The sequence below is a fragment of the Halichondria panicea genome, chromosome 10 (assembly GCF_963675165.1).
Source record: "Halichondria panicea chromosome 10, odHalPani1.1, whole genome shotgun sequence".
Taxonomy (NCBI): domain Eukaryota; kingdom Metazoa; phylum Porifera; class Demospongiae; order Suberitida; family Halichondriidae; genus Halichondria; species Halichondria panicea.
The window spans coordinates 1,708,904-1,734,771 of NC_087386.1; the positions used below are offsets into that span (position 1 = coordinate 1,708,904).

The following is a 25,868-nucleotide window of genomic DNA, read 5'->3' on the forward strand; positions in this document are numbered from 1 at the left end:
AATTAGTCAGTAATTAATTAATGATCCGGAAGGAAATGTACCCACATAACAAGAATGATGGCAATTAGTTATAAATGCATGTACCACACAATCCTGAGCTAGCTACAGCCAAGCCTATCACTAAATAGTACTGTACTGGTGGACCTAGCCGGCACTGAAACTCAGTTATGGTGAGTATGGGGGGGGGGGGGGGGGGGGGGGCTATAGGACTGAGATATTGTACTGCAATATACTGCATGTGAATGTATTGATTGATATTTATAGCATAATAATGTTCATGTTGTGTATATTAACTGTATACTGAGCAATCATTGGCTATACTGTATCGTATATTGAGCCTACTCCGAGTATGTTGAGAGTTATAAATTGATTTGGGAATCAAGAGCATATCCTAATGCTTAGTGTGTGCATGCAGTGTACCAAGAGAATAGATAAGAGTAAGAGTGTTGAACTGCTAGTGTATACAATCTAGTTATCACAGACGATATCAAGTGTCACACGTACAGTATAACAATTATTCATTCCCCTGATTCTGTTGAATACTCATCTAGCTCCTTGCTTTTACTATTAGCACCTTGTGCATCACTCATTGTGATGTGCTCTCGTGTGCATACCGGCATGCATGTGTGTGTACGTGTCAGGTGCATTGGCAACTATACAGTGTTCTCCTTACACAGTGAATTGAATTATGACCCAACAATAGAGTTTACCTAGTGTTACTACGTGTTCGTTGTGTTTTGATCTAAAAGGCAGTTGATTCTTCATAGTCTTATAGTGAGTATGCGTTCAGTTTGTATAGCTGCATTTCATTTTTAGGATATATCTCATGCACTGCTAGTTTATTTTGGAAGTAAACATGCTTACATTACTTGATAGCAAACAAGTTAAACCGAGCATGAGCTAAGAATGCACTGGCAAGGCTTGGACATGTTGGGTGTGTGTTAAGTGCTAGCATTTGTATGTGGCTGTGGTATACGTCTATAGAGAGAGTGGGCGATTGTGATGAACTCAGTTTGACTGTATATGGTAGCAGAACTATGGGAGTCCTGTCGTGTGGTGGATATTTAGTCTTTGGAGATGTCATGTACGTAAGACAAACTTCCCCTGAGGCTTCAATGACTAAATGTGGTGTCCTTATAAACTAAACTTTACCCTATATGACATTTGCTACATCTCAACTCAGTATGTTTCCTAGGTTACACCAGTTTTGAGAAAGATTACCTGCGTAATAATAAGCTGTCTGTCCCAGGGTCTCATTGCACTGTTCCCACAAATGTGTAACTGACTACGTTAGCTTGATTGAATTAATAACTCATCTCTCTGAAAACAAGCATATTAAGTCAAACTTGATGTGACAGCAATATCATTCCAGTTGTTAGGTTGAGTGTGCTTGGTGAACAATGTCCCCCCAAGTAACATGTGAATCCCAACTGGTCCATTCGTTGTCTGGTATCTGTTATTAGCAGGTCATCAATGAACTACGTGTCAGTGTTGTGCTAAGAAGCCACTGGTGTTCTGTCAACATCTTGTACACGTAGTTCCTATACCTATGCCATGCACTCATGTAGTCATGTATACTCCTGGTATTACGTAGTTGGACTATATTATGCATTAGACTATATGCACTCTGTTATATAGTAAACACCTGATGGTGGTTGCGTGTTGAAAGCGATAACAAGTTGTTACTGAGTGGTTTTTAGGCGGCTTAAACCAATATCGCTACTTCCAGTCCGTCATAATTAGTTTGAAAGTGAGGCTACCATAGGATATTTACCACATTTGATTTGATTATGCTGAAGTAAAGAGCATATAAAGACATGACATTTCTTGTTAATATGCAAGCCATCGATTTTACCAAAGTACTCTGTAGACAGGCTACTTTCTTGAAGTCATAACGGCATGCACTGAATAGCATATGCGTAATATTGTGCAACAGTTTTTGATTAGCTGTGAATTTGCAAGCATACTGGAAACTCAATAATCCATCACCAATACTCCATAAGCAGTCACAGTCAAACACAAGTCAATGGGCCAGATAAACTTCACTCTGCCTACCCTCCACATTATCCTACACCTTAAACAGCTCTACATTTATTGTCCTTGACCAAATAGGAAGTACACAGCGTGTTGTTTTTTTTGGCTTTGTTAAATTATTGGCTTGTAACATAAGTAGTTGAGTGTGGTTGTTGCTAGGATACTGACAAGCTCTTGTTTCTATCACAGAACAGTTTTGTGGGCCTATCATAATTAATAATTATAACTGTTGTTGTGATTTGTTTTGCACTTGTGTGATATGACCACTTTTTCTTTCAACACAGGAGCAGAGACATTGCACTTTCGTGTTGAGTGGTCTATTGGTGGTCTCTCTGTTCTCTTGCACATCAGCACAACGATGCACTCAAACTGGTAAGCAAATCACAATCACAGAAGTATAACTGCAGTACCTATTATATAATATTTCTTGTACTTTGCTTACAGTGTCTCCAACAAAGTACATTGCTTTTCCAACTGTCTACAATAACGTACTTGTCCTCAGACCTTCAATTTGTGAACCAGTGTTAAGTGGTACCCTCTTTCGCTGTGACTATGCTCACGTTCTAGGAGATGGAGCAATGGTTCCCTCTACTCCTGATCTCAGCAACTCAATGTATTTGGGGCAATTTGTCGCTTGGGAAAGAGGTTCTGCGTCCCCTTATATTGACTTTGACCTCACTACAGTAACGACTGGTGTTACGGCTATTGAGCTCAGTTTCTTGAACAGTCCTTCCAGTAGAATCAGTTTGCCAGACATTGAACTCTCGAGAGTAACATATGTACTACCATCTTTTGCTACAAACACAGTAAATTCTTTTCCAAGCAGACTTGTTGACAATCAAGATTTGGCCCAAACAGATAATCATGTCAGAACTGTTTTTATTCGACCACTTCTCTCACAAGCTTCTCTCAACCTTAGGATCAGTTTTCAGTTCGATACCTTCCATGATTTTGACTGGCTCCTACTCAATGAAGTACGATTCTGTACAGATCAACAACCAAGTTTCAGGCCAGTTGTTATGTTCCTAGCACCATTGTCCAATGTTATCCAACCTAGTGCGGCTGACCTGACAAGAGGATCAACAGAGTTAGTGTGCACTGTTTCCAGTGATGGACCGTACACATGGGAGTGGGAGAGAGACAATGTTACGATACAAAATAATGGGGACTACACAATCACCATTGGAGACGGAAGCAGAACAACTAAGTTGACAATCAACAATCTAGACTTTAGTGATGCTGCTGAATATAAATGTACGGGAACAACAGTGGATTTATCGATCGTACTGTCTACAAACTCATCAATACAAGACCTTCAATTTCCTGGTAAGCAGATACTTATTGTAACGTGTTCTTTGTGAATCTCTTTCTTTCCCACAGAGTTTATCACTGCACCTGATGTCAGTGGGTATCTACAGACTGGAGAGGTTACCCTGACTTGTGAGCTCCATGGTTACCAGTCATCACTCTCTCCTCCTATGTGGCTAGACTTTGGTGGCAGTGAAATAACTACCACTACAAAATACACCATCACTTCTGATGAAGGGTTGAAGACAATTGTCTTTGAGGATGGCACTACTAACCCTAGTGTGATTGTCAGCCTTACAATTCGAGACCTATCGTTAGATGATGGAGGGAACTACACGTGTCGTGGTGTCAGAGGAGGAGAGAGTGTCACTCAACTTGTGATCAAAGGTGGTACAGCCCCTCCCACTACACTACCCCCCACTACACAGCCCCCCACCACTCCCTCAATAAACGGAGGTGAGCTCAATTAATGTCTAGTGGTGGAGCATTGTGAGCATATTTATTGCATTCCTTATTTTGCGAATATTATTATTCAATCCTCATTTTAGTATAGACGGTAAGTATATCAATTCCTATTGTTTTCCATTCACTGTATTGATTGAAATGAACCTTTCTCTATTGCCCATGCAGGAACTAACACACTCAGTACTGGCACAGGTGGGGAAAAGTCTACTGGAGACAATACTGGAGTGATTGCCGCTGCCGTGGTTGTGGTCCTCTTCATTGTCATCATACTAGTGGCCATTCTTGTCATTGTTTTATTTGTTTATATTCGAATTCGAGACAAGAAGACAAACATTAGTCCTACGCCGCACGGTAACTCATACATAGAGGTGAATCCAAAGAGACGATTAACAAAAAATGACATTCAATGGCGGCTATCTGCAAGAGAGACAGAAGATTCTGATACGGCTCATATTTACAGTCTGATTGATAAAAACCGAGAAGAATCGTTGCCTCCAGTTCCCTCTCAGGATTTCGACGAGACAGATTTCAATCATATGGGATTTGAAAACGAGGACATCGAGGCAGTTGAGTACAATGAAATAGACCCGCAACCTGGACTAAAGGTCCCCAAGAGAAGACCCACAAATTCTACCAAGCCCAAACTCGCAAAAATCACTAAAGTGGACTCCCAGAGCGCTTTGGACCATAATCCGATATACGAATCAACGTCTATTATTGGTAAAGCAGCCAAAATGAATGGGACCCTTGATACGAACCCGACGTATGCCCAACCTGATAGCTATCGTAACAGTTTCACGACAGTCAGTTCCACAAGTGATGCAGAACCTCTGTATAGTGAAGCGATTGGACCCTCTCATTTCCTTAGCAGTAGCAGTCTCAAGAGCAGTACTGAGCCCGTGTACAGCGAAGCTTTGAATCCAACCAATTTCAAACAAGACAAGTCGGAAAAGAGTGATAAAAATCTCCTACCGTACGGACCAGTTTATGCGTTGCCATTACAAGTGACGAAAGTGGACGAACCTCCTAGGATCACTCCTGATAATATTCACGAGACGAGCGAACTTGGCGTTGGTCAATTTGGAGAAGTAGTGTTAGCGGAAACTGTGGGCTTGAGTGAGAAAGACCTAAAGCTTGGTAGCAGCACTGACAAGAATGCACGGATCCTAGTAGCAGTGAAGAAGCTGAAAGATCAGGCCGATAGCTCCATGAAGGAATCGTTTGAGAAAGAGATTAAGTTCATGTCCGGTCTCTCCGATGAGAACATTGTTAGACTGTTGGCTGTGTGTGATAAGGAGCCAAAGTTTATTGTGATTGAGTACATGGAAAACGGAGATATGTACCAGTATTTGAATCAACACGAACTTGCCCCTTCAATTGACGAAATGCAAGAAAACCAAATACCAGTTTCGATACTTCTGTATATGGGTGTTCAGATAGCCAGTGGAATGCGATATCTTGCTTCTCTTAAATACGTGCACAGAGATTTGGCTTCTAGAAACTGCCTTGTGGGCAAAAACTTCATGGTGAAAATTTCCGATTTTGGCATGAGTCGCAGTCTGTACGAGTCAGTGTACTATCGAGTAAGAGGGAGAGCTATGCTTCCTATTCGCTGGATGGCTATGGAAAGTTTCTTTGGGAGATTCTCTGAGAAGACAGACGTCTGGTCATTTGGTATCACACTGTGGGAGATATTCACTATGGGGAGATTCCAACCTTACGAGGAACTGGATGATCAGGATATCATACAGGATGCAGTTCGAAACAAGCAACGTAAACTACTACCGAAGCCCGAGGCATGCCCTGAGGATGTGTACCGTGTGATGCTTAGATGCTGGGAGTACAAACTTGAAAATCGAGCTACATTCGCAGAAATCTTTAACTCTTTGTCAGAAATTCAACAAAACATGTAGCTATAGATTCATGATTTTGATTCATGATTTTGTGTGTGTGCATACTTAATGCTTTATAGCTAGATTGAGTTTGTGGGTAATTATTCATTGAGTTTTTTTTTATTCCTGTTTTGCTGTGTTTACTAATTCTTCCTGTCCAAATGTGTTTGTGTGCAGTTTAATATTGAATGCACAGACTAGACAATATTATGTCAACAAGAATCTAGTCTCTGTATGAATTGAAAGAGGAAACGGAAATGACATCAGAATAGCAAACACTGTAGAGTGCCCTGAGGGGAGTGACCAACCCAAAGCTATAAACATCGATAGAGTTTCATGAGATCAGCGCAGCAGGCAGAGAGGTCTGAAGCTAAAGCAATACAGTATCAATTCTAGTAGGTGAGTGCGGAATATACGATAGCAAACAGTGTGACAGAAGGTACCCCATTCAAGTGAGCACACTTGAGGGCATCTAACCAGTATAGAATCTGTGCTGCATACTGCAGGAGCCTACCTGAGGTGTCTAGCTATCAGTTGCCTATAAATGCTTTTAGCTCAATGTGTTGTTATACGATAGTTATCTAACGCTGACCTTAAGAGTTTCAACATTGAAATCATAGTCCCGAGGCATGAATATAGCAACTTACAGCCCACGGTTTATACGCCAGGGTGTATGTGTGTAGCCAGCTCTGTGGGTTTAACGTCACACGCACACGTGTTTACACATTTTCATTATTCAGTGTAAACACTTCCCATAAACCTACAGTTAGTATATACTCATGTAATCAATATGTCGGTTAATGTTGTTCTTTTCTCAGGTGAGTTTTAGTGAGTTTGATTAGAACTAATCTGCAGTCCAACTGCAACATTGTAACAATTATAAATATCAGTAGGACACTCTCAACTTCCTTGTTGCCCGAAAGTTGGTCCCCACATGTAACCTTAACTAATCATGCATAATATATACGGACCCTTTCCTTTAGCTTCCCCAAAATTGGAATGTATGTGTAATTACCACGTCACAGCCCACACTGTTTATACTAGCTACACCTAACAGGGACTGAAATCTCCCCCTACATTGTACACGAGGAATTGATGTAACAGTGTCTGTTCTATTATGCAGACAATGGCCACAGCTGTGTGTGTGACACTCCTTGCATTGGTTGCAATCTCGGCTGCACAGAGTGGTGAGTTGCATGCATGCATGGTTGTTCATTCCTCACTTGATAGATAGCAGATTCCCGGTAGCCACAGTATAGCATATCATGATTGGATGAACTAATGCATGTGTCTTGTGAGTGTTATACAACATGAATATAATAGGAATTTCTGATTGTATAGCAACCAATGTTTTCTGTTGTTTTACAGCTTTCTCCATTTATAGTAGATTATCTAAATGTTGGTTTTTGGGAATTTACTTCTCCCACCCTTCTATAAATATTGAGAGGGTCAGGTTTCCCCTCTTAGTGGATGCCAACCTGTGTCTGTTTTATAACAGCCTGTGTTTTGATTGCCACTGTACGTACATGTAGTAACAGAAGCCTAGTTAACCTTTGTGAGCTTTCAATCCAAGTCCCCTATTTACATTGTATCAGTAGAATTATACAGGTGTGTGTATACATGCACTCATTGTGGATATAATACATGTGATAGTGCTACACACAAATCACTATTATATTAGCCGGTTGGTCGATGTTGCTAAGGGTAATTACTATTTACCAAACATGGGTACGTTTATGGATGTATAGTTAGGGATAATTTTAATGGTCAGATTGGAATGCTGTGGTTGTGTCTGTGTGAGACCTCTGTATGCACCCTGCTGCACTAGCAGAGCCTGACCATGTAATGTGTGCTCTTAGCATATGTGACAATTACTGTAGACCACACACACTTTTATTTGAATTAAGATGGTAATGTGTTTTAAGCGCATCAGTTGCATAGTTTAGTTGATGTGTTTCTTAATTCGGTTCTCGTTAGGTGTGTCCATCAGGTTCATGGGGAAGGAACTGACCAATATCAGTCGAGTTTGTCTGAGTGATATTGGAGAGCAGCTGCCAGGAGCTAATGCAATGGTGGGAGTACCAGACACTGTGGAGGGTCCTACCCTGGTGTGTGTTACTAACAACCCCAACTGTTGTAGGCCAGTGGACAATCCTAATGGCGGGGAAGTCGGAGATTGGAGAATAAATGCATTTCCTAATGTTCCTGGTATGAATGGAGGCCCACCAGCTCCTCTCCTCTATAGGAATCGAGGTACTGGTCTGGTTCGAATCAATGCTCGACCTGGCGTTGAAAATGCTGTGGGAGTGATTGGACAATACTGCTGCATGATACCTGATATGAGCGGTGTCTTCCAGACACTCTGTGTTTATGTCACACTTGGTGAGCTAACCTTAAGCAGATCAATGAGAACATTTACTCACTCTCCCCTCGTTCCTTACATGTAGATGAATCAGTCTGCAACTCAAGTGTTAATACTACTACTGTCCGACCCCCGCCTGCTACCACCGCAAATGATGGTAAGTCTAATCAATATCAATACTTTCCCCTGTCCCATCCCTGACTATATACTTAGGGCTACCTTAATATTAGCTCTCAGTTCTCAGTTGCTAGTTGGCATGCACCTCGTGCTCTGCATTAAATTAAAAACTCCTTTATCCCAGGTACGACCACACTCATTACCACTGGCCCTCCAGATACGACCACACTTATTGTCAATTCCACCACAGATGGTCAGTCTAATACCAGTGCTAATACCGGTGCTGTGGTTGGAGGGATTATTGGAGCCCTTCTCGCTATCATTCTGGTCGTGGTGATCGTAATCGTACTCGTGTGTTTGCTGACTAAACGAAAGAAGACAAATGTCACTGAAGTAGAAACTTTTCAGACTGCCATGTTACAAACTGAAAACAAACAAACTGTGTCCGGCGTGTATTACACAACAATTGGTGAATCCTCAATCACTGATGGAGCGGTGTACGCTGAAATTGACAAAAGCCACAAAACAAAACGTGATACTAAAAGTAGGAGTCCAGCTGTGAATGGATCTGCTACTGATGTAGATTTGGCTGATATGTACGCTGTTCCTGATAAGAAGCCTTATGTGAACCAGCCACCCAAGAGTGTTGCACCACAAGCAGATGCTGAGTATGCTGAGATTGATAAAAAAGATGCCATTCCTCAAGTGCCCAAGAAAAGTGAACAACTAAAAGAGTATTTGGAGACGAAACCAATTGATCAGTTCGTTCAACCCAACAGTGGTTACAGTGAGATCGGAGCACTTCAACATCGACCCAAAGCAAATACACTACAGTCTCTGAGCAAACCACTCGACAGTACTGAGATGAGGGAAAATCCCCTCTATGATGTCACAGCTGTGGTTCGATCTAATACCATCTCCGGCCCTAATGCAGTAGTATTCTCTGACAATGTGTACGCTGACCCCAATGAACCCGCTCCGAAGGCTAGCAATACCGAAAGTGAAAATATCTACGAGACCATCTACAGTGAAGCGATTCAACCATCCAATTTTAAGACGCCAGCACCGCTAGCCACACCTCAATCTACGCAACAAGAGGAGGACTTGTGTCCTTATTCATCCATCTACACTCTCCCTGCCGCTCCCCTCACTGCTGATGAGAAACCACTGATTGTAACCAATGACAACATACAGCAAGTGCAGAATCTTGGAACTGGAAATTTCGGTAAAGTTGTTCTCGCTAAAACGGTTGGCCTGAGTTTAAAGCAGCTGAAAATGAATAAAATCGATACTGATACAAACGTGAAAGTGTATGTTGCCGTGAAGATGCTCAAAGAGAAACCGTCGAGTTCCATTAAAGAAGCGTTTGAGAAAGAGTGCAAGTTTATGTCACGACTGAATCATCCCAGCGTGATACGATTGCTGGGAGTGTGCACGGAGGACACCCCTTTCATTATGATGGAGTACATGGAGAAAGGTGACCTCAATCAATACTTGAAGAACTTTAACACAATCACATCGGAATCAGTCGCCAGTGGAAAGGTCATCACAGTTGCCAATCTTGTGTACATATCCACACAAATTGCTAGTGGGATGGAATATTTGGCCCGCCAGAACTTTGTTCACAGAGATTTGGCCACTCGAAATTGCCTCGTTGGACAAAACAACACTGTCAAAATTGCCGATTTTGGGATGAGTCGAAATCTCTACGAGTCTCACTATTACATAATCCAAGGCCACGCAATTCTCCCGATTCGCTGGATGGCTTCCGAGTGTTTCTACGGAACATTTTCGGCCAAATCCGACGTCTGGGCGTATGGAGTCACAATGTGGGAGGTCTTCACGCTTGCTAAAGACGAGCCGTACAGCGAGATGACGGATGGGGAGCTGGTGGAGGATGCAGCATCGAGGGGCTCTGGACGTAAGCTACTGCAACGACCCGAGGCATGCCCTGTGGACGTGTTCCGTGTAATGGAGGAGTGCTGGGTGCACGAGCCGAAAGAGAGAGATACGTTTGAGGACATTTTTGCCCATTTATCGTCTCTGAACTTTAAGTATAGCTCTCACTAACAATGGGCGTGGTTTTATTTTACATATTCATTACATATGTATGGTTTTATTGTGTGTGTATTTTCCCTTGATTTATAATTACAAGTTTTAGCAAAAAAGAATTTTCAGCCATTCTTAATTCTACGCATGCGCAATTTGAGCAAGATTGCATGAGCAGCCACTCCCCTTAATTTGTGAGAGCTCGCTTGTTTTGATACACCCCATTTCCTGCACGTAGTAGATCTATGACTCGGTCTGCCAGCCTACGAAGCATACACAGTTATACCATATACTGTAGTTCAAGGTCTGTAGCAGCCAGGTGCCCAAAACAGCTCAAGTATATCAGCAGTGTAAACACTAAGAGCCACACAACTGGAACAGCAATGGTATGCTAGCTGGAGTTTACTACAGTATGACAATATGTACGTATATTATAGCTAGTTTACCAGGTTGTAGCTGCAACAGAATTATAAGTTGTGTATATTTTGTTCAGCTATAGCTATAGCTTGCAATTAATTTGATTAGCAAATGCTTGTACTGTTACGAGGTGTCTACAAGCAAATGCATGTACCAGTACAAGCTATCTACAAGCCCCACCTACGCTCTAGGAAGCCATAAGGTGTTGTAGCCAGTGCTGGTATCGGTTGGATACCGTACAGCGGGTATATTTTGAGGATTAAATGTTCATTGTTTTCGCTGATAAAGTATGTATCGCAAACAATTATGCCCATAAATTTAATATCACATGTTTTATATGCGTGCTGCAACTGCTATGAACGGTCTTTCCGCGAAAGTTTATACCCTCGAATTATACCCGCTATATACGGTATAATTGTAAAGATATTGATCAATACTTTACTTTCAATTGATTAATGTTTGTAGAATGTTTCCCAGTAGTCTATAAACAATAAATGCATTCCATAACACAATCGCTGGTCCGTGACTGTGCGCATTTGGGCCATCAATTTCAGTCAAGCTTCACTGATTTAGTCCCAGTCAACATAGCCCCAGGCCTCCCCACATAAAACCAATCTTATTAATGCAACCAACCAAGCGTTGCAAGGCAGACATGTATGCAACTGGTGTAGCTGGTGTTACATACTTCACAGCATGGATTGACTATCTTCAGTTTGTCTTGGAATGTGTAACATCAACACAGTCATTGTGTAGGGATGACAATTGCTGTAGTACCACAGTACTCAGATATTTACTGTGATTGTCAACTGTTACTATACTGCTCTGTGTACTCTACTCCCGTGAATTGACTACTACTGTTTGTCTTGTCTTTCTGTGTGCAGGGTCTTGTCAGGTATCCACTCGGCACATTACTGCTCTTGTTCATCTTAGGATGCAAAGCTCAAGGTAAGGGTACTGCATTTGTGTGTGATGTGGTTTTTATGACTTCAATAGTGTTTTTTCACGTAATAATTATACTTTTTCATTGCAGGAGAATTTACTCGTCCTTTAAGACATACTCTACCAAATGGTCTAACGTCACTGAATGGGTCTGATGCTAATGGAGGCTGCCCTCAAGACTGTGTGGATAATGTGAATAACCTTTGTCAATGTTCTGATGGTGTACCCTTTACTTCAACTCTCATCGATGGGGTGTGTCCTACAAGTGTGGACACCACTGAGCCAACTTGGGCGAGAGATTTCTTTACTATCAATAGAAATGTGGAGACTCAAGTAATAATTGGATTTAACTGGAATACTGGATTCGCACTCAGAGGAGTTGAACTGAAACTGTTTGACTGTGCAACACTAAATACTGACATTCGTACCATCAATGTGTGGGAGTCCATCAACTACCCAACCTTCAATCCTACAGTTGCAACACAAATAGGAAGTTATGTAACAGATGGAGACGATCTGAACTGTAATTCTGTGACAACAATTGTTATTCAACCAAATGCAAATGCAAATTTCAGAGCCTATTACATTGAGTTTAAATTCGAGCAAGGAGACAGTAACACTGACATCTACATAGCTGAGGCTAGATTCAGTGACACAACTATTACCATCCCCAATGAAGTCACTTCATCTCCTCCATCACCAGCTGTCACCTCAACCCCTCAACAACCCTCACCATCCTCAATAATTATCTCAACATTTGTTCCAATGATGTCATCTATGGACACTACCCTAATCAGCTCACCTGTTGCGACTGTAACGACTGCCCCAATTCAAAAAACCAGTTCATCGAATCGATTTTCATCAACAATGCAACTAATACTAATGCCCACACCTACACCTTTAGGCTTATCCCCCTCCACTGACCCCTCTACTGACACCGTGCCCACCACAACTGACCCCCTGACTAACCCTCCCACAACTGACACCTCACCTGCATCAAGTGACCCCCTACCTGGATCAAGTGACTCGCTGGGTGCAATCGCTGGCTCGCTAGCAGGAGTGATTATTGTCCTCATCATCATAATAGTGACAGGTGTGATCATTTTAGTATTCTGCTTGAACAAGAACAGAAGGAAAGTCGATCTCCAAAACTTACAAGGAGCTATTTCAGAAACCAACGGTCGAAACCACCAAATGAACAGGCAGTCGTTTGCCAACAACCAGTATTACGAGGAGGCCCTCCACGGCAGAGGTGGTACTATGAACGTGGATGGCTACTTTGACGTCAACATCAACGATAGCAGCACAGAGCCTCTCTACCACACTGTGAGCGAGAGTAAAATACTTCATGCGGAGACCATAGCCAACGAACAGGCAGCTGTTTACTATGACAACATTAAAGAGACTGTTAAAGTTCCTCCATACTCGAAACTCGCCGTTAAAGAGCCACCGCTAGTTCCCAAGAAGACACCTGAACTTTACCGAGACCTCAATATTCAAGACGAACTGAAAAAAAGTACAGACTCACTCGTATTACCGCCTGTGGTCGTGTTTAACGAGCATGGATCGGAAGTGGAGACAGTGGAAAACTTTGGGGATGATGAAAATACCTACCAAGGTTTGTCAGACAGTGCAAGTGTTCATTCGTTTCTGACTGTTCTCACAAAACCCGTATTGAGTATGGACTCTAATCCAACGTACGAGTCACCTGACGCAATTGAACCTTCAAAAGTGGACCTTTCCGACGAGATGTATGCAAATCCAGATGCTATTGACCGAGATTCAAAACCTGATAGCATATACACGGACACTGTAGCCCCTCCCAAACCACCTCGGTCGCACAATGCGTCACTAACGGAAGCAGATGAGATTTACACTGACATTGACAAAGATTCAGCACTATCCGCCACAGGGCAGAATGCAGGAAGAATACATCATGCTCCACTGAACACAACTGTTGAAGATATATACACGAATCACGACTTGCCCACCCCCAGAGGAGAGAATATGGAGGTTATATATTCAGATGCTGATACCCTACCCCCAGCGGAGGTTATATACTCAGATGCTGACACCCTACCCCCCGCGGAGGTTATATACTCAGATGCTGACACCCTACTCCCAACAACCCTACCCCCTGCGGAGGTTATATACTCAGACGCTGACACCTTACCCCCAACAAATATTGCACTAACGCACGATGGGATATATAGTATGTCAGAGGATGACCCTAACGCTATCTACATTGACCCTGATGCAAGAAAGACTTGTTTGGACCACCTCCCTGCAATTTACGATACTATTCATCAAGAATCCACAGTTGCCTCGATTTTCGACCCCGATTCCAATCCTGTGTACGAGAACACTATCAGTGATGAAAATCTATTCCCATATGCTCCGATATACATCGACACAGCTGCTGCGTCCGAAGTAAAGACATTGGAACTGACCCCGGACAATATTCGCAAGGGGAAGACGTTGGGATCGGGATGTTTTGGACTTGTTGTGCTCGCAGAAACTGTCGGACTTAGTCTGAAGGATCTTAGAATGAGCGATACAGATGATGACGATACAAAGTCCACTCAGGTGGCCGTGAAGACGCTCAAAGCATCTGCTTCTTCGTCAACTCGAGAATCGTTTGAGAAAGAATGTAAATTCATGTCACGGTTGAATCATCCTCATGTGATACGTTTCTTGGGTGTGTGCAAGACAGACTCCCCATACATCATGATGGAGTACCTCAAATATGGTGACCTCAACAACTATCTGCAGAAATTCGATGCCATAGTCAATTTTGAGACCCGAAATCCTGTTGAGATTTCCGTGGCAACGCTAATCAGAATGTGCACCCAGATTGCAGACGCCATGGACTACCTTGCTTCGCATAACTACATTCATCGCGATCTAGCCACACGAAACTGTTTGGTGGGAGATTCAAATATTGTTAAGCTGTCCGATTTTGGAATGAGTCGAAGTTTGTACGAATCCCATTATTACATCATCAAGGGTAGGGCCATTTTGCCGGTACGTTGGATGGCTAGCGAATGCTTTTACGGCAAATTCTCTGTGAATTCTGACATCTGGGCCTTCGGAGTAACTATGTGGGAGGTGTTCGTGCTCTCCAAGGAGCTCCCCTACAAAGATTTATCTGATAGCGAAGTTGCCATGGATGCATTGAAGGGAGCAAAGCGTCGATCTTTGCCTAGGCCGGAATCTTGCCCACAAGAAGTGTTCGATATTATGTTACAGTGTTTGACACATCTACCGAAAGCGAGAGCTACTTTCGATCAACTTTTCAAAGAACTGTCATCACTAATTGAAAACACTGATAATGACGAGTGTGTATGAATATTACTTATCATAGCAAGGATTGTTTTTTAAAATTCACTATAAGCAGAAATATTTTTGTAGCAACAGTAATGGTAGATCAATGAGTTATCACGACACAATATGTTTGCATTGCAAAATGTGTGTATAATAATTTTTATATGAAATTTTAACACTGGTTGATCCAAACATTCAATTTACTTCGTTACGTCCTCTTTATTGCAGTGCATAGTCAGGTACTTCGGGATAAAAAATACACCGTTTAAAAAGTAAGCTTTCAGAAAACCATAAAATCGTTGAAATTGGTTTTAGAATTCAACTTATGGCGGCTGAAAGAGTCCCCGAGCCATTGATTAAACGGTGCGGGGGGAGATATTGTGGTGGAACATCTTTCAACAGCTGTTTAGTACCATTCATCTAATGTAACATTTTGATGTGTTTCGATCCAAAATTTCCTTGGACCATTATCCATGCCACAATTTCTTGACTAGTTAGTAGCTTTGCACTGCATATAACTTGTCCACTTAGATTGGTCCCATTGGAAGTACCTATACAGGAATAGCATCTCCTCCAATAGTGTGGCAGCACTGTACGTGGCACATGAGAAAGATATTGATCATGTATTTAATCTGTTTTGTTTTATTTGTAGCTTGTGCAAACTTAAATTCATAGGTCTGAGCAGGCAATGCATTTATGTATAAGGGAATAAGTAAACAAAATATTGGCAATCTAAACAACATCATCACATAATTATCCCATACCGTAATGGCTGACATCCCATAATCACACTGGCAGAATTAGAGTGCTTTGTCTGCAGCTAAAGAGTAACTCATCACACCCAGTAAATAAATCATGACAAAATTTACAGCAATCAACAAAACTATAATTATGCGCAGAAATCATACAACAAAAAATGTGATCAGTTGACTAAAATAAGTTAAATCTTTCTCTCTAGACTTAGTCCGTCCAGTACGCACCCACGAACGTTTACAGCTGGTGTAACTCCGATCGTCCTGACCTCTTCACTCACACTGTCCAGAGATGTCATCTTGTTCATTCGCTTCCGTTGCCATAGTTTCAACCATAAACAAACCACAAGAACAGTCAATAAGACGGAGACCAACATGGTAGCAATGAAAGTTACCCAAACTGTTATGGAAACTATTCGAGACTGCTGCACTTGACACTCGTTCAGTAAGATGGTGGCAGCTGCTGCAGTCTCGGGATCAGTGGTGAAGAGAGGAGGTCTCTCTGTCAAAGAACGAGTCGTTGTTTGAACATCTTGGAACACCGTGGAATCTATTGGCTCTGCAAGGGAGTAATCAACAATAATTTAATCAGCTGATAATATTATTGTATGATATTATAGACGCAATTCTGCCCATATAAGGAGGCGTGTCCTTTGATGTGGTAGATAGGTAACAACCATATCTTGTATTGTACAGGGGAGGGATATGTTGAACATGTTGTGGTATGTGACAATCAAACAAAACAATTATGTTGTCAAATAAAAAAACAAATTTAATCAATTGTGCATGTCCTCACTAACACTGTGCCGTGTGTAGTGTACGCATGGTTGGCTCACGATTAAGAAGACAAATACGCACTGTTAAGATAATCAAATATTGTTCATGTCACCAAACACAGGGTGTGTACACTGTACGCATGGTTGGCTCACCTCCAGTGGTTTGAATGGTAGTAGTGTCTTCCTCGACAGACAGTCTGACAACTGCAGACACGTCTTTGTTTCGAACTCTGCATACATATTCACCAGCATCAGCCAAAACAGAAGAGGAAATCTCCAGCATAGATACCCGACTAGCCACCGTTTTTGGACCTCCATTTTGTGCCGAGCCAGCAGTTCCATTTGAGTAAGATATGAAAAATCGATCTCTGTTGTGAATGACCATCTGATCTTTGTACCATAAGAGGTCTTCGTCAGGGTGAATGTAGCCACTCATTTCACAGTGAAGAAAAGCGGTTGTTCCCACGGTGACCACTACCTCCTCCACAAAGGCCTGCACATACACTACAGAGGGGAAACAAAGATAACATCAGTTCATCAGTACATCATGGTTCAAATGCAATATTATCCAACACTTAGTTCTTACATAGGGGAGAGAATGGAGGATATATAGTCTGGAATGGTGGGGAATAGAATCCAAAGCTTTATGTATGCTACTAACCCTACTAGAAGTAGGTCACCTTAACACCTAAGCCATCGGAGTCAGCAAACCGACCAATTTGTGTATCTTACGGTGGCACCCATCGTATTCTGTAGACACTACTTCCAACATTTATTTATATACTGAAGTGAACCTGCTTAGGTTAAACTGTTACGACATGCGTTTGAATTATGAGTGTTCTTGCTTACCTTGCAGTATGAGCTCAACAGTTGCAGAAGTCGGAAATCCGTCACAGTCACATGACAACACACTCCCTCCTCTCTCCACCACCTCACAAGTGTACGCCCCCGCATCTTCATACGACAGACTCTCCACTGCCAGGACAGTACCCATGCCCTGAGAGGTCACCAGCCCTTGAATGAGACTGTATTGATCGATGGAACCGGTAATAATTTGCCCTCCAGGCGTAATCCACCGACTGCTAAACGACGCGTTGGATGGTTGAATGGAGCACGATAGAACAGCCAATGAGCTTACGGTTTCGACATTGGAACTAGGCTGTATTATAACTTCATTTTCAGCTTGCACTGAAATGACAACTGGATGGAAAAGAGTACAATCAATATAAGGAATTAATTTAATAGCTAGCTAAAATTAATGAGTCAGTAATGAATAATGAATCTATAGCATCCCACACAATGCTATATATAGCTAGGGGTGCTTGTCAACGAACAAGAGTTTGTAGTGGGTACAAGATTGGTTATAACCATGGATGCATGCAGACCGCTAGTAGCTACCTATAGCTGAAGTTAACACACATGCATGCGCAGTACACATGCACTGACGTACATACCTGCTTTAACTTGCAAGCTGCAGAGCTCAACCAAGAGCATCAGAGCCAGGAAAAGGGTAGATTTCACAAGCATTTCAACTGCTGCAGACTGTGTATATATAAATTAAGCACTTCAAAATTTTGAAAATGCACAACTAAAAGTTTGACAAAATGTCTCTTAAACTCTCCCTTTATGCAAATGTCAATTCTGCTAGACTAAGCTGCAGCTAAACTGGAAGCTTGCCAGATTTAATGGCACCAAACATGGGAATGGGTCAGTGTGTGGAATGGAACCCAGACAGTTCAAACCACCACCACTTCCTGCCGGCATGCATTCCATAGCACTGCATGACTTGTACAAGCCAGCTAACAACTATCACTAGTAGTACATGCAGTGAGCAGTTGAAGGACAGTCAAGAGAGAGATACTGTAAAAAGCAGCTGCATCATCGTCAGGATTTGAATTTAGAAAGACACGTGGAAGATACAAGAAGACCACCATATAACAGAAACGATTGCAACTGCTAGCTGACTGTGTACAAGAATCAGTATACGTGGTGAGTTACGCTTCATTAATTATACTACAAGTATTACTATGCTGAATAACAGCATAAGTTAACAGTGAAAGTTTGGGTAGAATGAAGGGGACACATTGTTATAGTGATAGCTACAGCAATCAAGTATAGCTATATATATATTATAGTGAGACAACTCCATTGAAATTTCCACAGCTAGTGCCACATGTATATACATACGTATAAGGTGCAGTCTTGCAACAACGAGACATTTTGCTTTAGTACATCACACACCCAACACTGCCAAACCCAATTAGGAGGACATTGCACGTACCACACCCTGGTTGGCTCCTCACACCTTCCACTAGAGGGAAAAAACAAATCCAACAAGAACTTGCATTGTAGTGCTTCCAACCGATTAATTTAAAGGACACTATGTGCATGCCGATAAAGCTATACATTAAGTTGACAAGGAGCCAATTATTGGTTAATACGTGAGGGAGGAAGGCTAATTGATGAGAGACGCCACAACCACAGAATGGAACTGGTAGGCGGTTGTTTACCAGCCAGCCAAGAGTGTGGCTAGAGCCCACACACCCTAGTCTAAATCTTCACAATATTGCAGCTGACAAGCTGATGTTCAAGAGCAGACTCAAGACTCCTAAAAAGGAGATATCTTTAACTCTTAACTCGATAAAGAGGCAATTGTTTGCTCACACTTAGTGCTATAGACCACACACAGCTTCAATTGCAACTGCATGGTAGCATATGTATATACGATAACTAATAAACATTCAATGTGAATGTAGTTATTATTACGATAGCTATACATGGCGCAGTTGATCTTTCAATATTACCATGCACACTGAAAGGGATGCATCATTATAATTATCATTTAACAGCTAAATCTTCAGAACAAGGATGCAGTCCGGCTGTTAATTACCTCTGATAGCTACAACAAACATGCTGTCATAAGGCTAGCTAAATATTGAAGCCAAACACCTCGAAAACAGAAACCGTAAAGTGTCATTGTACTTTGCTCCAATGCCAGTTAGCAGCCACCTTGTTTGGACGCATATTGGACCAACCCAAGGGTGTGGTGATTATTAGGTGCAATGAACACATTCTATGACCACTTGGACTGTTGATTTCCTACGTATATAAAGCACAATCCAACATATGCACACATTATTTGCAGGTCTCGCAATAGAGCTAAGCTACAAAATGAAGAGCCCAGCCATCTACTCACTACTGTGTTTGCTACTTCTCCATGCAGTTTACAGCCGTAAGTAATTTATACTATACAACTAAATGATTACTTCGACTGTTAACTTTTTATCTCCCTGCAGAGATCTCATTCATTGGTCCAGTAGAAACATTGGAGACATTACCAACAAGTTTGGGTGGCATACAGGCATTAACACTTCTTGATTTCAATTTGCTACCATTGACTCTACATCAAGAGAATTATACCTCAACATGGACTCTACCTAATGGGGAAATGGTATCTATGGAAAATCAAAGTCCAAATAATAATATTTTAGTCATACAAGGACGAATTCCTATAAATGCTACTACAAATGGGCCAAGCACATCTCTACTGGTTCATGGCCTGTCCTACACTGATGCTGGTGTGTACAGATGTAGTGTACAGGACGACCGCAACCCAGGCTCTCCACCAATAGAAGGAACAATAGAGCTAAGGCTGACACGTAAGTATAATTAAGCCGGTACTAGCAGATCCCATTAACATACTCATCTCTTACTATGCAGTAACACTAACGGCTATAAACTCAAGTGTGACAATATTGGACAATGCTTCATTTGTGGAACTAAGATGTGATATGAGCAACTACATTCGACCTGACGATCAACTGCAATGGTTCAGAGATGGAGAAATGATAACTTCAGGAAAAGATAGACGACAGATCACTTTCATGAATGGAAATGCCAATCAAGGACAGTTTGGAGATCTTTCAACCCAATCATCGAGAGTTTCGATGCTCACAATCTCAAACCCTATTTTAAGTGATACTGGAACGTACAATTGCCGTGTCATAGGGACCACAGAATCTGTTGATATTGAACTACTTGTTCAGAGCTCAGGTGAGAATAATTATATGCATATACTGTATGCTATAATTATTGGGTAGCTGCCAATTTACGGGCAATTTCCATTCAATGTTAATATAAAGAGTACAATAGTTTGTAGGTAATTACGGATTTGCTACTAAATTAATAAGGAACTCATTACCCATTTTCTATAAACAACTATAGCTACAAACCCTACAACACAAGGAATAACTTCGTCTACACCTGTTACAGAATCGACGTTTCCCCTCCCCGCCCTAATCGGAGGAATAGCTGGAATATTGGCACTCATTGTCCTCATACTCGTCATAGTAATCGTGGTGGTTAGTATAAAACGAAGAAAGATGGGAAAACTACCGTCACATGTGAACGATTTCGAAGAGAACGGAGCGTATGCTTCAACGAGCAACGGAGGCTCTCACAACGGTAGCATGGCGATTATCCCAAACTACGCCAAGATAGACAAGTTCTCACCCCCTCCCCTCCCAGCACGACCATCCACAAACTTAAGTATGAGTGGTGCCAACTCCGTCAACTCGTTCGAACCAGACCCCCCAGATTACGCAACCCCAGACCTCCCACACAGAACAGAAAACTACGATCCCTACTATGACGACCCACAACAACTCAAAGCAGAAGCAAGCAAAAAGTTTTTCGCTCCTAGTCCGAGGAAAAGCACCTCCAAAAAAACATACTATGACGATGTGGATATAGTTGTTGGACCATCTTCGGTTCCTGATCCTAATCCATACGATATGTCCACCGTTCCCTCGCCAGCTGACATTCTCAACGGCTCCATGCCTCGGATTAACACTGCTTCGAATCGCAGCCCCGATTTCTCGTACCCAATTTACAATGCTGGTATCCCGATTTCAGATTTAAACACAGACCACGATTACGATCAAATCTACAGCGAGCCAATTGATCCCACTCTGATTAGAAGTGATTTTGAATTTGATGCCGGTAGCCAGGAAGCAATCCCTTACAGTGCAATATACGAGGACCCCCTACCCTTGCAAGAGGGTGTGGCTCCGCTATTGGTCACCCATGATAACATACAAGAAGTGAAAAATCTCGGAATGGGCCAGTTTGGAAATGTGATTCTTTCCAGAACCATTGGTCTCAGTTTGAAAGACATGAAGTTGAGCGAGACTGACAATGATCGAAACATCAGCATTCTAGTCGCTACTAAAAGGCTAAAGCTAAATCCGGAAAACGGTATGACGGAGAATTTCAACAAGGAGGTCAAGTTCATGGCCAGGCTTATGCACGACAATGTCATTCGTCTTCTGGGGGTGTGTCATGGGGCGGAGTCTTTCATAATGATGGAGTACATGGAGAACGGAGATCTGAATCAGTTTCTGCAGAAACAGCAACTGATGCCCGACACAATCAGTGGCTTGCAAGAAAATGAGGTCACTCCAATTATCCTCCTCTATATTGGAGTCCAGATAGCTAGCGGGATGCACTACCTTGCCTCACACCGATTCGTGCACCGTGATCTAGCCACCCGAAACTGTCTCGTGGGAAAAGACTTTGTCGTCAAGATTTCAGATTTCGGAATGAGTCGAAGCCTCTACGAGTCCGCTTATTATCGAGTACAAGGCACTCTTGTATTGCCTATTCGATGGATGGCATGTGAAACCTTTTATGGAAAGTTCTCGGTGAAATCAGATGCTTGGGCTTTCGGAGTGGTGCTATGGGAGATATACACGCTAGGTAAAGTCGACCCATATGATCACATGACTGATGAGGAGGTTATCGCTGACGCTATTCGAGGTCCAGATCGAGTGCTGCCCATACAGTCAAAGAGATGCCCCCAAGAGGTGTATGACATCATGCTGCGTTGCTGGGTCCACGAACCATCGATGAGAGCTGATTTTGGGGAAATCTACTCAAGACTATTTATGATCTACACTAGACAGGCTTTATAAAAAGCACTCTACTCTGTAATGAATTCTGTACTTTATCTATAGACAATTTGTGTTTTATACCTAAATATGATGTCTATGTACCTATTATCATTCGTCAGGCAAAATACCATTAACTATTACGCAAATCATTTCTTATTACAAGCTGAGCAATTTCTTTGTGTAAAAAAGTTATAAAGTCATGTTATGTCCAAACAGCGTATCAATATGTAGCATGTTCTGTTCTTACGTGGGTGTGTTGATATGGTTACTTGGCATTGTTTCAGCAAATAACAGGTGCTAATAGAGGGCAAATACACGTATAGTGTTGGACTAGAAAGGTGCCCATTTATAGGGTGTCTAGGAAACACTGACAATAACCACACATATGCTCGTAAACTTGATTAGCAGCCAACTCCAGAATCAACATGCACCCTTATTTGTAAACAGAGCAGCCACAAAATGCCCTCAGGGGAAGGGACAACCCTCACAACAGGAAGTTTGTCACAAACATTCTGCATGCAATACTACAACAACTCAGTCTGTCCATAGATATCTATGGTCTGTCCAAGTAGCTAGCTAAGACAAAGTGGATTCAGTATCTCAATTGTGGATGCTCACTAAAACTTCTTTAGACTAAAGTTTAGTGATAGCAACTATACAAAATCTTAGCAGTACATTGTACAGACAATAGAACTTATCTACAACTAATTGTTCTATTATATACAATGTCAATATCGAATTCTTCACTGTTTGAAACAATGGCTCCCATGATGAGCAACAATGACTCTCCCCCCACTGATGACTCTTCTCCAATTTCTGTGATCATCGTCTCGGCCATTGTCGGAGGTCTAGCTCTGATTATTCTCATTTTATCTTCTATAGTAGTTCTCTGCTTTATAAGTCAAAGAAGCAAAGACGAAAAAAAAAGATCAGCCCGAATTGAGAATGGACAACCAGTTAGCAGGCCCACTGTTCAAGCAAAACCACTTTACGCTCAAATCTTTAGAAGCTCAACTGTGAGAAATTCGACCAAGGAACCAAAGACAAGAAAGAACTCTGTCAAAGTAACTATTGTGGAGGCCCCAAAACCATCCCCTGTCAAAGACGAACGTAACCATCCACAACCAGCAGAGATATCGGCATTTGCAATAGACGTTCCCAAAACATTTCGACCATTTGCACCTCCGCCAAGAATTACACCATTCTCTCGAAGAGATGAGGAAACACAAATTTACGATATACCAATTGCTGCACAACACGATTTCCTGGATTCAATCGATGGTGATGAGAATAGATTCACTCAAAGCTTGCAAATCCACTCAAACCCCGGCAACACCAACCAATACAAAATAGAAAACAGGCACTACTCACAGAGAAGCTCGTATAAAGAACCACGTATCACTGCTTCAATCCGAGAAGAACGTCTAACCTCCTCTCTCAGCGCCCATCAATTTCTTGGGAAGAATCGGTCCGTGAGCTATCAGAATGACTATCAACAACCACGATCAGTTACCCTACCCAGAGGGGGGAAACAAGAGGACAGTCTGATCTACAGTGAGAGTTTGACCCCTTCGATGTTCAACCGTTCTGGAAGCGTTAAAAGCCGAGTGCAGGCTCTCCCATACCCACCTATATACGACAGGCCGAAACCTATTATGCAAAATGACCGACCCACTGATGTAACGAGGAGAAATATTGTTGAGATTCAAGACCTCGGAATGGGACGGTTTGGGCGAGTTGTTCTGGCAGCAACTACCGGACTGAGCCTACAGGATCTAAAGCTTGGACAGAACAACGACAAATGCAGGAGTCTACTAGTGGCTATTAAACAGTTAAGGGAGGATGCTGACGTGCAACTAAGAGAAGATTTTCAGAACGAGATCAAATTCATGTCTAAATTGAAGCATGCGAATGTGGCACGGTTGCTAGGAGTTTGTGCTTGTGATAAGAGTTTCTTAATGATGGAGTATATGGAGAAAGGAGATTTGCACGAGTTTTTACAGAAGCAGACGTTGGTATCTGATTCTATTGATGCTTTGGGTGAAGAAGAAGTTACCCCACTTGTTCTGTTGTACATGGGGGTGCAGATGGCCAGTGGAATGCGTTATCTTGCCAAGAACAAATTTGTACATCGTGATTTGGCCACTCGAAACTGTCTTGTTGGAAGAGATTTCATTGTAAAGATCTCCGATTTTGGTATGAGTCGAAACTTGTATGATACATCATACTACCTTGTTCAAGGGAGGATCATCCTTCCGATTCGATGGATGGCCTATGAATCATTTTATGGCAAGTTCTCCACGAGATCTGACGCTTGGTCCTTTGCCATCACATTGTGGGAGCTGTTCACAATGGCTAAACTAGATCCTTACTACGAGCTTTCCGACGAAGATTACATATCTGATACAATGAAAGGGGCTGGAAGAAAGGTTTTACAAAAGCCGGATATTTGTCCTAGAGATGTGTACGATGTAATGATGCGTTGCTGGATTCACGAGCCAAATATGAGGGCTGATTTTGAAGAGATATATTCTCGACTTTTCTTAACCTACACTACACTCAGCAAGCAGAACTAACTATATTATATGAACAACAAGTCATATGAGAGATCACACAGAAATAGGATTCTCTTTCAAAGCAATAATATATACAGTTACACATTCACACAGTAATATGTCATTGTTAACATACCTTGCATTCACTTTTGTTTACTATTCATCTTGGCAACTCCAGCTTGTATTTTGTATTTTTTCCCGGCATTTTAAGATTCAATTAGACAAATGCCAAAGTCTAAACCTTGTAACCAGTGACAAAAACAGATTTTTATACTTTTAAGTGGCTGGGTAATGGTTCAGCAGATAGACACAAACATAATCGACGTAGTATTGCTATCTCCTATTTCCTATTAAACACCTGAGTGTTTATCGTGCAGTTACTAGGTTTCAGCTAGGACATGACGACAAAGCATTAATCGAGAGACTGACATTTGAACCCCTGTGGTGCTTAATCGAGATCAGGTGTTGATTGCAGCTTGGCATTGAATCGAGGAAATACAGTACACAATTAAAACAATTTGTAGAATCAAAAATTAGTGTACTGCACAGGTGGTGGAGACATGAAATTGAACAATTGGATTTACCACCCAGCAACTATAGCACTACGGTGAAAATGCAATATCTATTGCACTATATGGGATGCAATATTGGGATCCAAGACCTTTAGACACAATTCGTAGAAGTGCATCATAGTTGCCAAATACTCACACTCACTTAGACGCTACAGCATAGCACCTAGGCAATAACCATTGGAAAATTCTGTTCCACCCGCTAGCCAGCCAGTCTAGTCTAACCAGTCTAAACAGCGTCTTGGAAAATCCTAAAGGGAAAAATGGAGTGAGCTTATCATAACCAATAATACACACCTAATTCTGTATTTAGTCCATGTGGCCATCCTTCTGCGCATGCGCCAAAGCATGGCTATTA

At 41.9% G+C, this 25,868-nt stretch overlaps 6 protein-coding genes across 10 annotated transcripts; 5 read left to right on the forward strand and 1 right to left on the reverse strand.

Moving 5' to 3' along the window:
* The first annotated feature begins 22 nt into the window (after positions 1 to 22).
* Positions 23 to 5,904, forward strand: LOC135343275 (class II receptor tyrosine kinase-like). Its single transcript, XM_064540270.1, has 5 exons — positions 23 to 170; positions 2,319 to 2,406; positions 2,479 to 3,360; positions 3,415 to 3,798; positions 3,973 to 5,904. The coding sequence occupies exons 1-5, from the start codon at positions 168 to 170 to the stop codon at positions 5,718 to 5,720; spliced, it is 3,105 nt and encodes a 1,034-aa protein (XP_064396340.1). The 5' UTR covers positions 23 to 167; the 3' UTR covers positions 5,721 to 5,904.
* A 65-nt stretch (positions 5,905 to 5,969) lies between these two features.
* Positions 5,970 to 10,366, forward strand: LOC135343280 (class II receptor tyrosine kinase-like). Of its 3 annotated transcripts, XM_064540277.1 has the most exons (5): positions 5,970 to 6,098; positions 6,823 to 6,886; positions 7,677 to 8,081; positions 8,147 to 8,218; positions 8,363 to 10,366. In XM_064540277.1, the coding sequence occupies exons 2-5, from the start codon at positions 6,826 to 6,828 to the stop codon at positions 10,246 to 10,248; spliced, it is 2,424 nt and encodes an 807-aa protein (XP_064396347.1). In that variant the 5' UTR covers positions 5,970 to 6,098; positions 6,823 to 6,825; the 3' UTR covers positions 10,249 to 10,366. The 3 variants fall into 3 exon arrangements, with proteins under 3 accessions (XP_064396347.1, XP_064396346.1, XP_064396348.1); XM_064540276.1 differs by lacking the exon at positions 5,970 to 6,098 and having other exon boundaries at positions 6,807 to 6,886; XM_064540278.1 differs by lacking the exon at positions 5,970 to 6,098 and having other exon boundaries at positions 6,807 to 6,886; positions 8,429 to 10,366.
* Positions 10,367 to 10,477: 111 nt separating this feature from the next.
* On the forward strand, positions 10,478 to 15,114 carry LOC135343273 (uncharacterized). Its single transcript, XM_064540269.1, has 3 exons — positions 10,478 to 10,613; positions 11,526 to 11,589; positions 11,675 to 15,114. The coding sequence occupies exons 1-3, from the start codon at positions 10,611 to 10,613 to the stop codon at positions 14,929 to 14,931; spliced, it is 3,324 nt and encodes a 1,107-aa protein (XP_064396339.1). The 5' UTR covers positions 10,478 to 10,610; the 3' UTR covers positions 14,932 to 15,114.
* Positions 15,115 to 15,747: 633 nt separating this feature from the next.
* LOC135343321 (uncharacterized) lies at positions 15,748 to 18,101 on the reverse strand. Its single transcript, XM_064540327.1, has 4 exons — positions 17,890 to 18,101; positions 17,285 to 17,635; positions 16,589 to 16,939; positions 15,748 to 16,218 (listed from the first exon to the last, which is right to left on the reverse strand). The coding sequence occupies exons 1-4, from the start codon at positions 17,960 to 17,962 to the stop codon at positions 15,848 to 15,850; spliced, it is 1,146 nt and encodes a 381-aa protein (XP_064396397.1). The 5' UTR covers positions 17,963 to 18,101; the 3' UTR covers positions 15,748 to 15,847.
* A 125-nt stretch (positions 18,102 to 18,226) lies between these two features.
* LOC135343318 (class II receptor tyrosine kinase-like) lies at positions 18,227 to 22,511 on the forward strand. 3 transcript variants are annotated; one of them, XM_064540323.1, is made up of 5 exons: positions 18,227 to 18,424; positions 19,581 to 19,667; positions 19,732 to 20,094; positions 20,156 to 20,488; positions 20,654 to 22,511. In XM_064540323.1, the coding sequence occupies exons 2-5, from the start codon at positions 19,607 to 19,609 to the stop codon at positions 22,405 to 22,407; spliced, it is 2,511 nt and encodes an 836-aa protein (XP_064396393.1). In that variant the 5' UTR covers positions 18,227 to 18,424; positions 19,581 to 19,606; the 3' UTR covers positions 22,408 to 22,511. The 3 variants fall into 3 exon arrangements, with proteins under 3 accessions (XP_064396393.1, XP_064396394.1, XP_064396395.1); XM_064540324.1 differs by having other exon boundaries at positions 20,660 to 22,511; XM_064540325.1 differs by having other exon boundaries at positions 20,708 to 22,511.
* Positions 22,512 to 22,901: 390 nt separating this feature from the next.
* Positions 22,902 to 25,174, forward strand: LOC135343320 (class II receptor tyrosine kinase-like). The gene has a single exon (XM_064540326.1). The coding sequence runs from the start codon at positions 23,112 to 23,114 to the stop codon at positions 24,960 to 24,962; it is 1,851 nt and encodes a 616-aa protein (XP_064396396.1). The 5' UTR covers positions 22,902 to 23,111; the 3' UTR covers positions 24,963 to 25,174.
* The last annotated feature ends 694 nt before the right edge of the window (positions 25,175 to 25,868 follow it).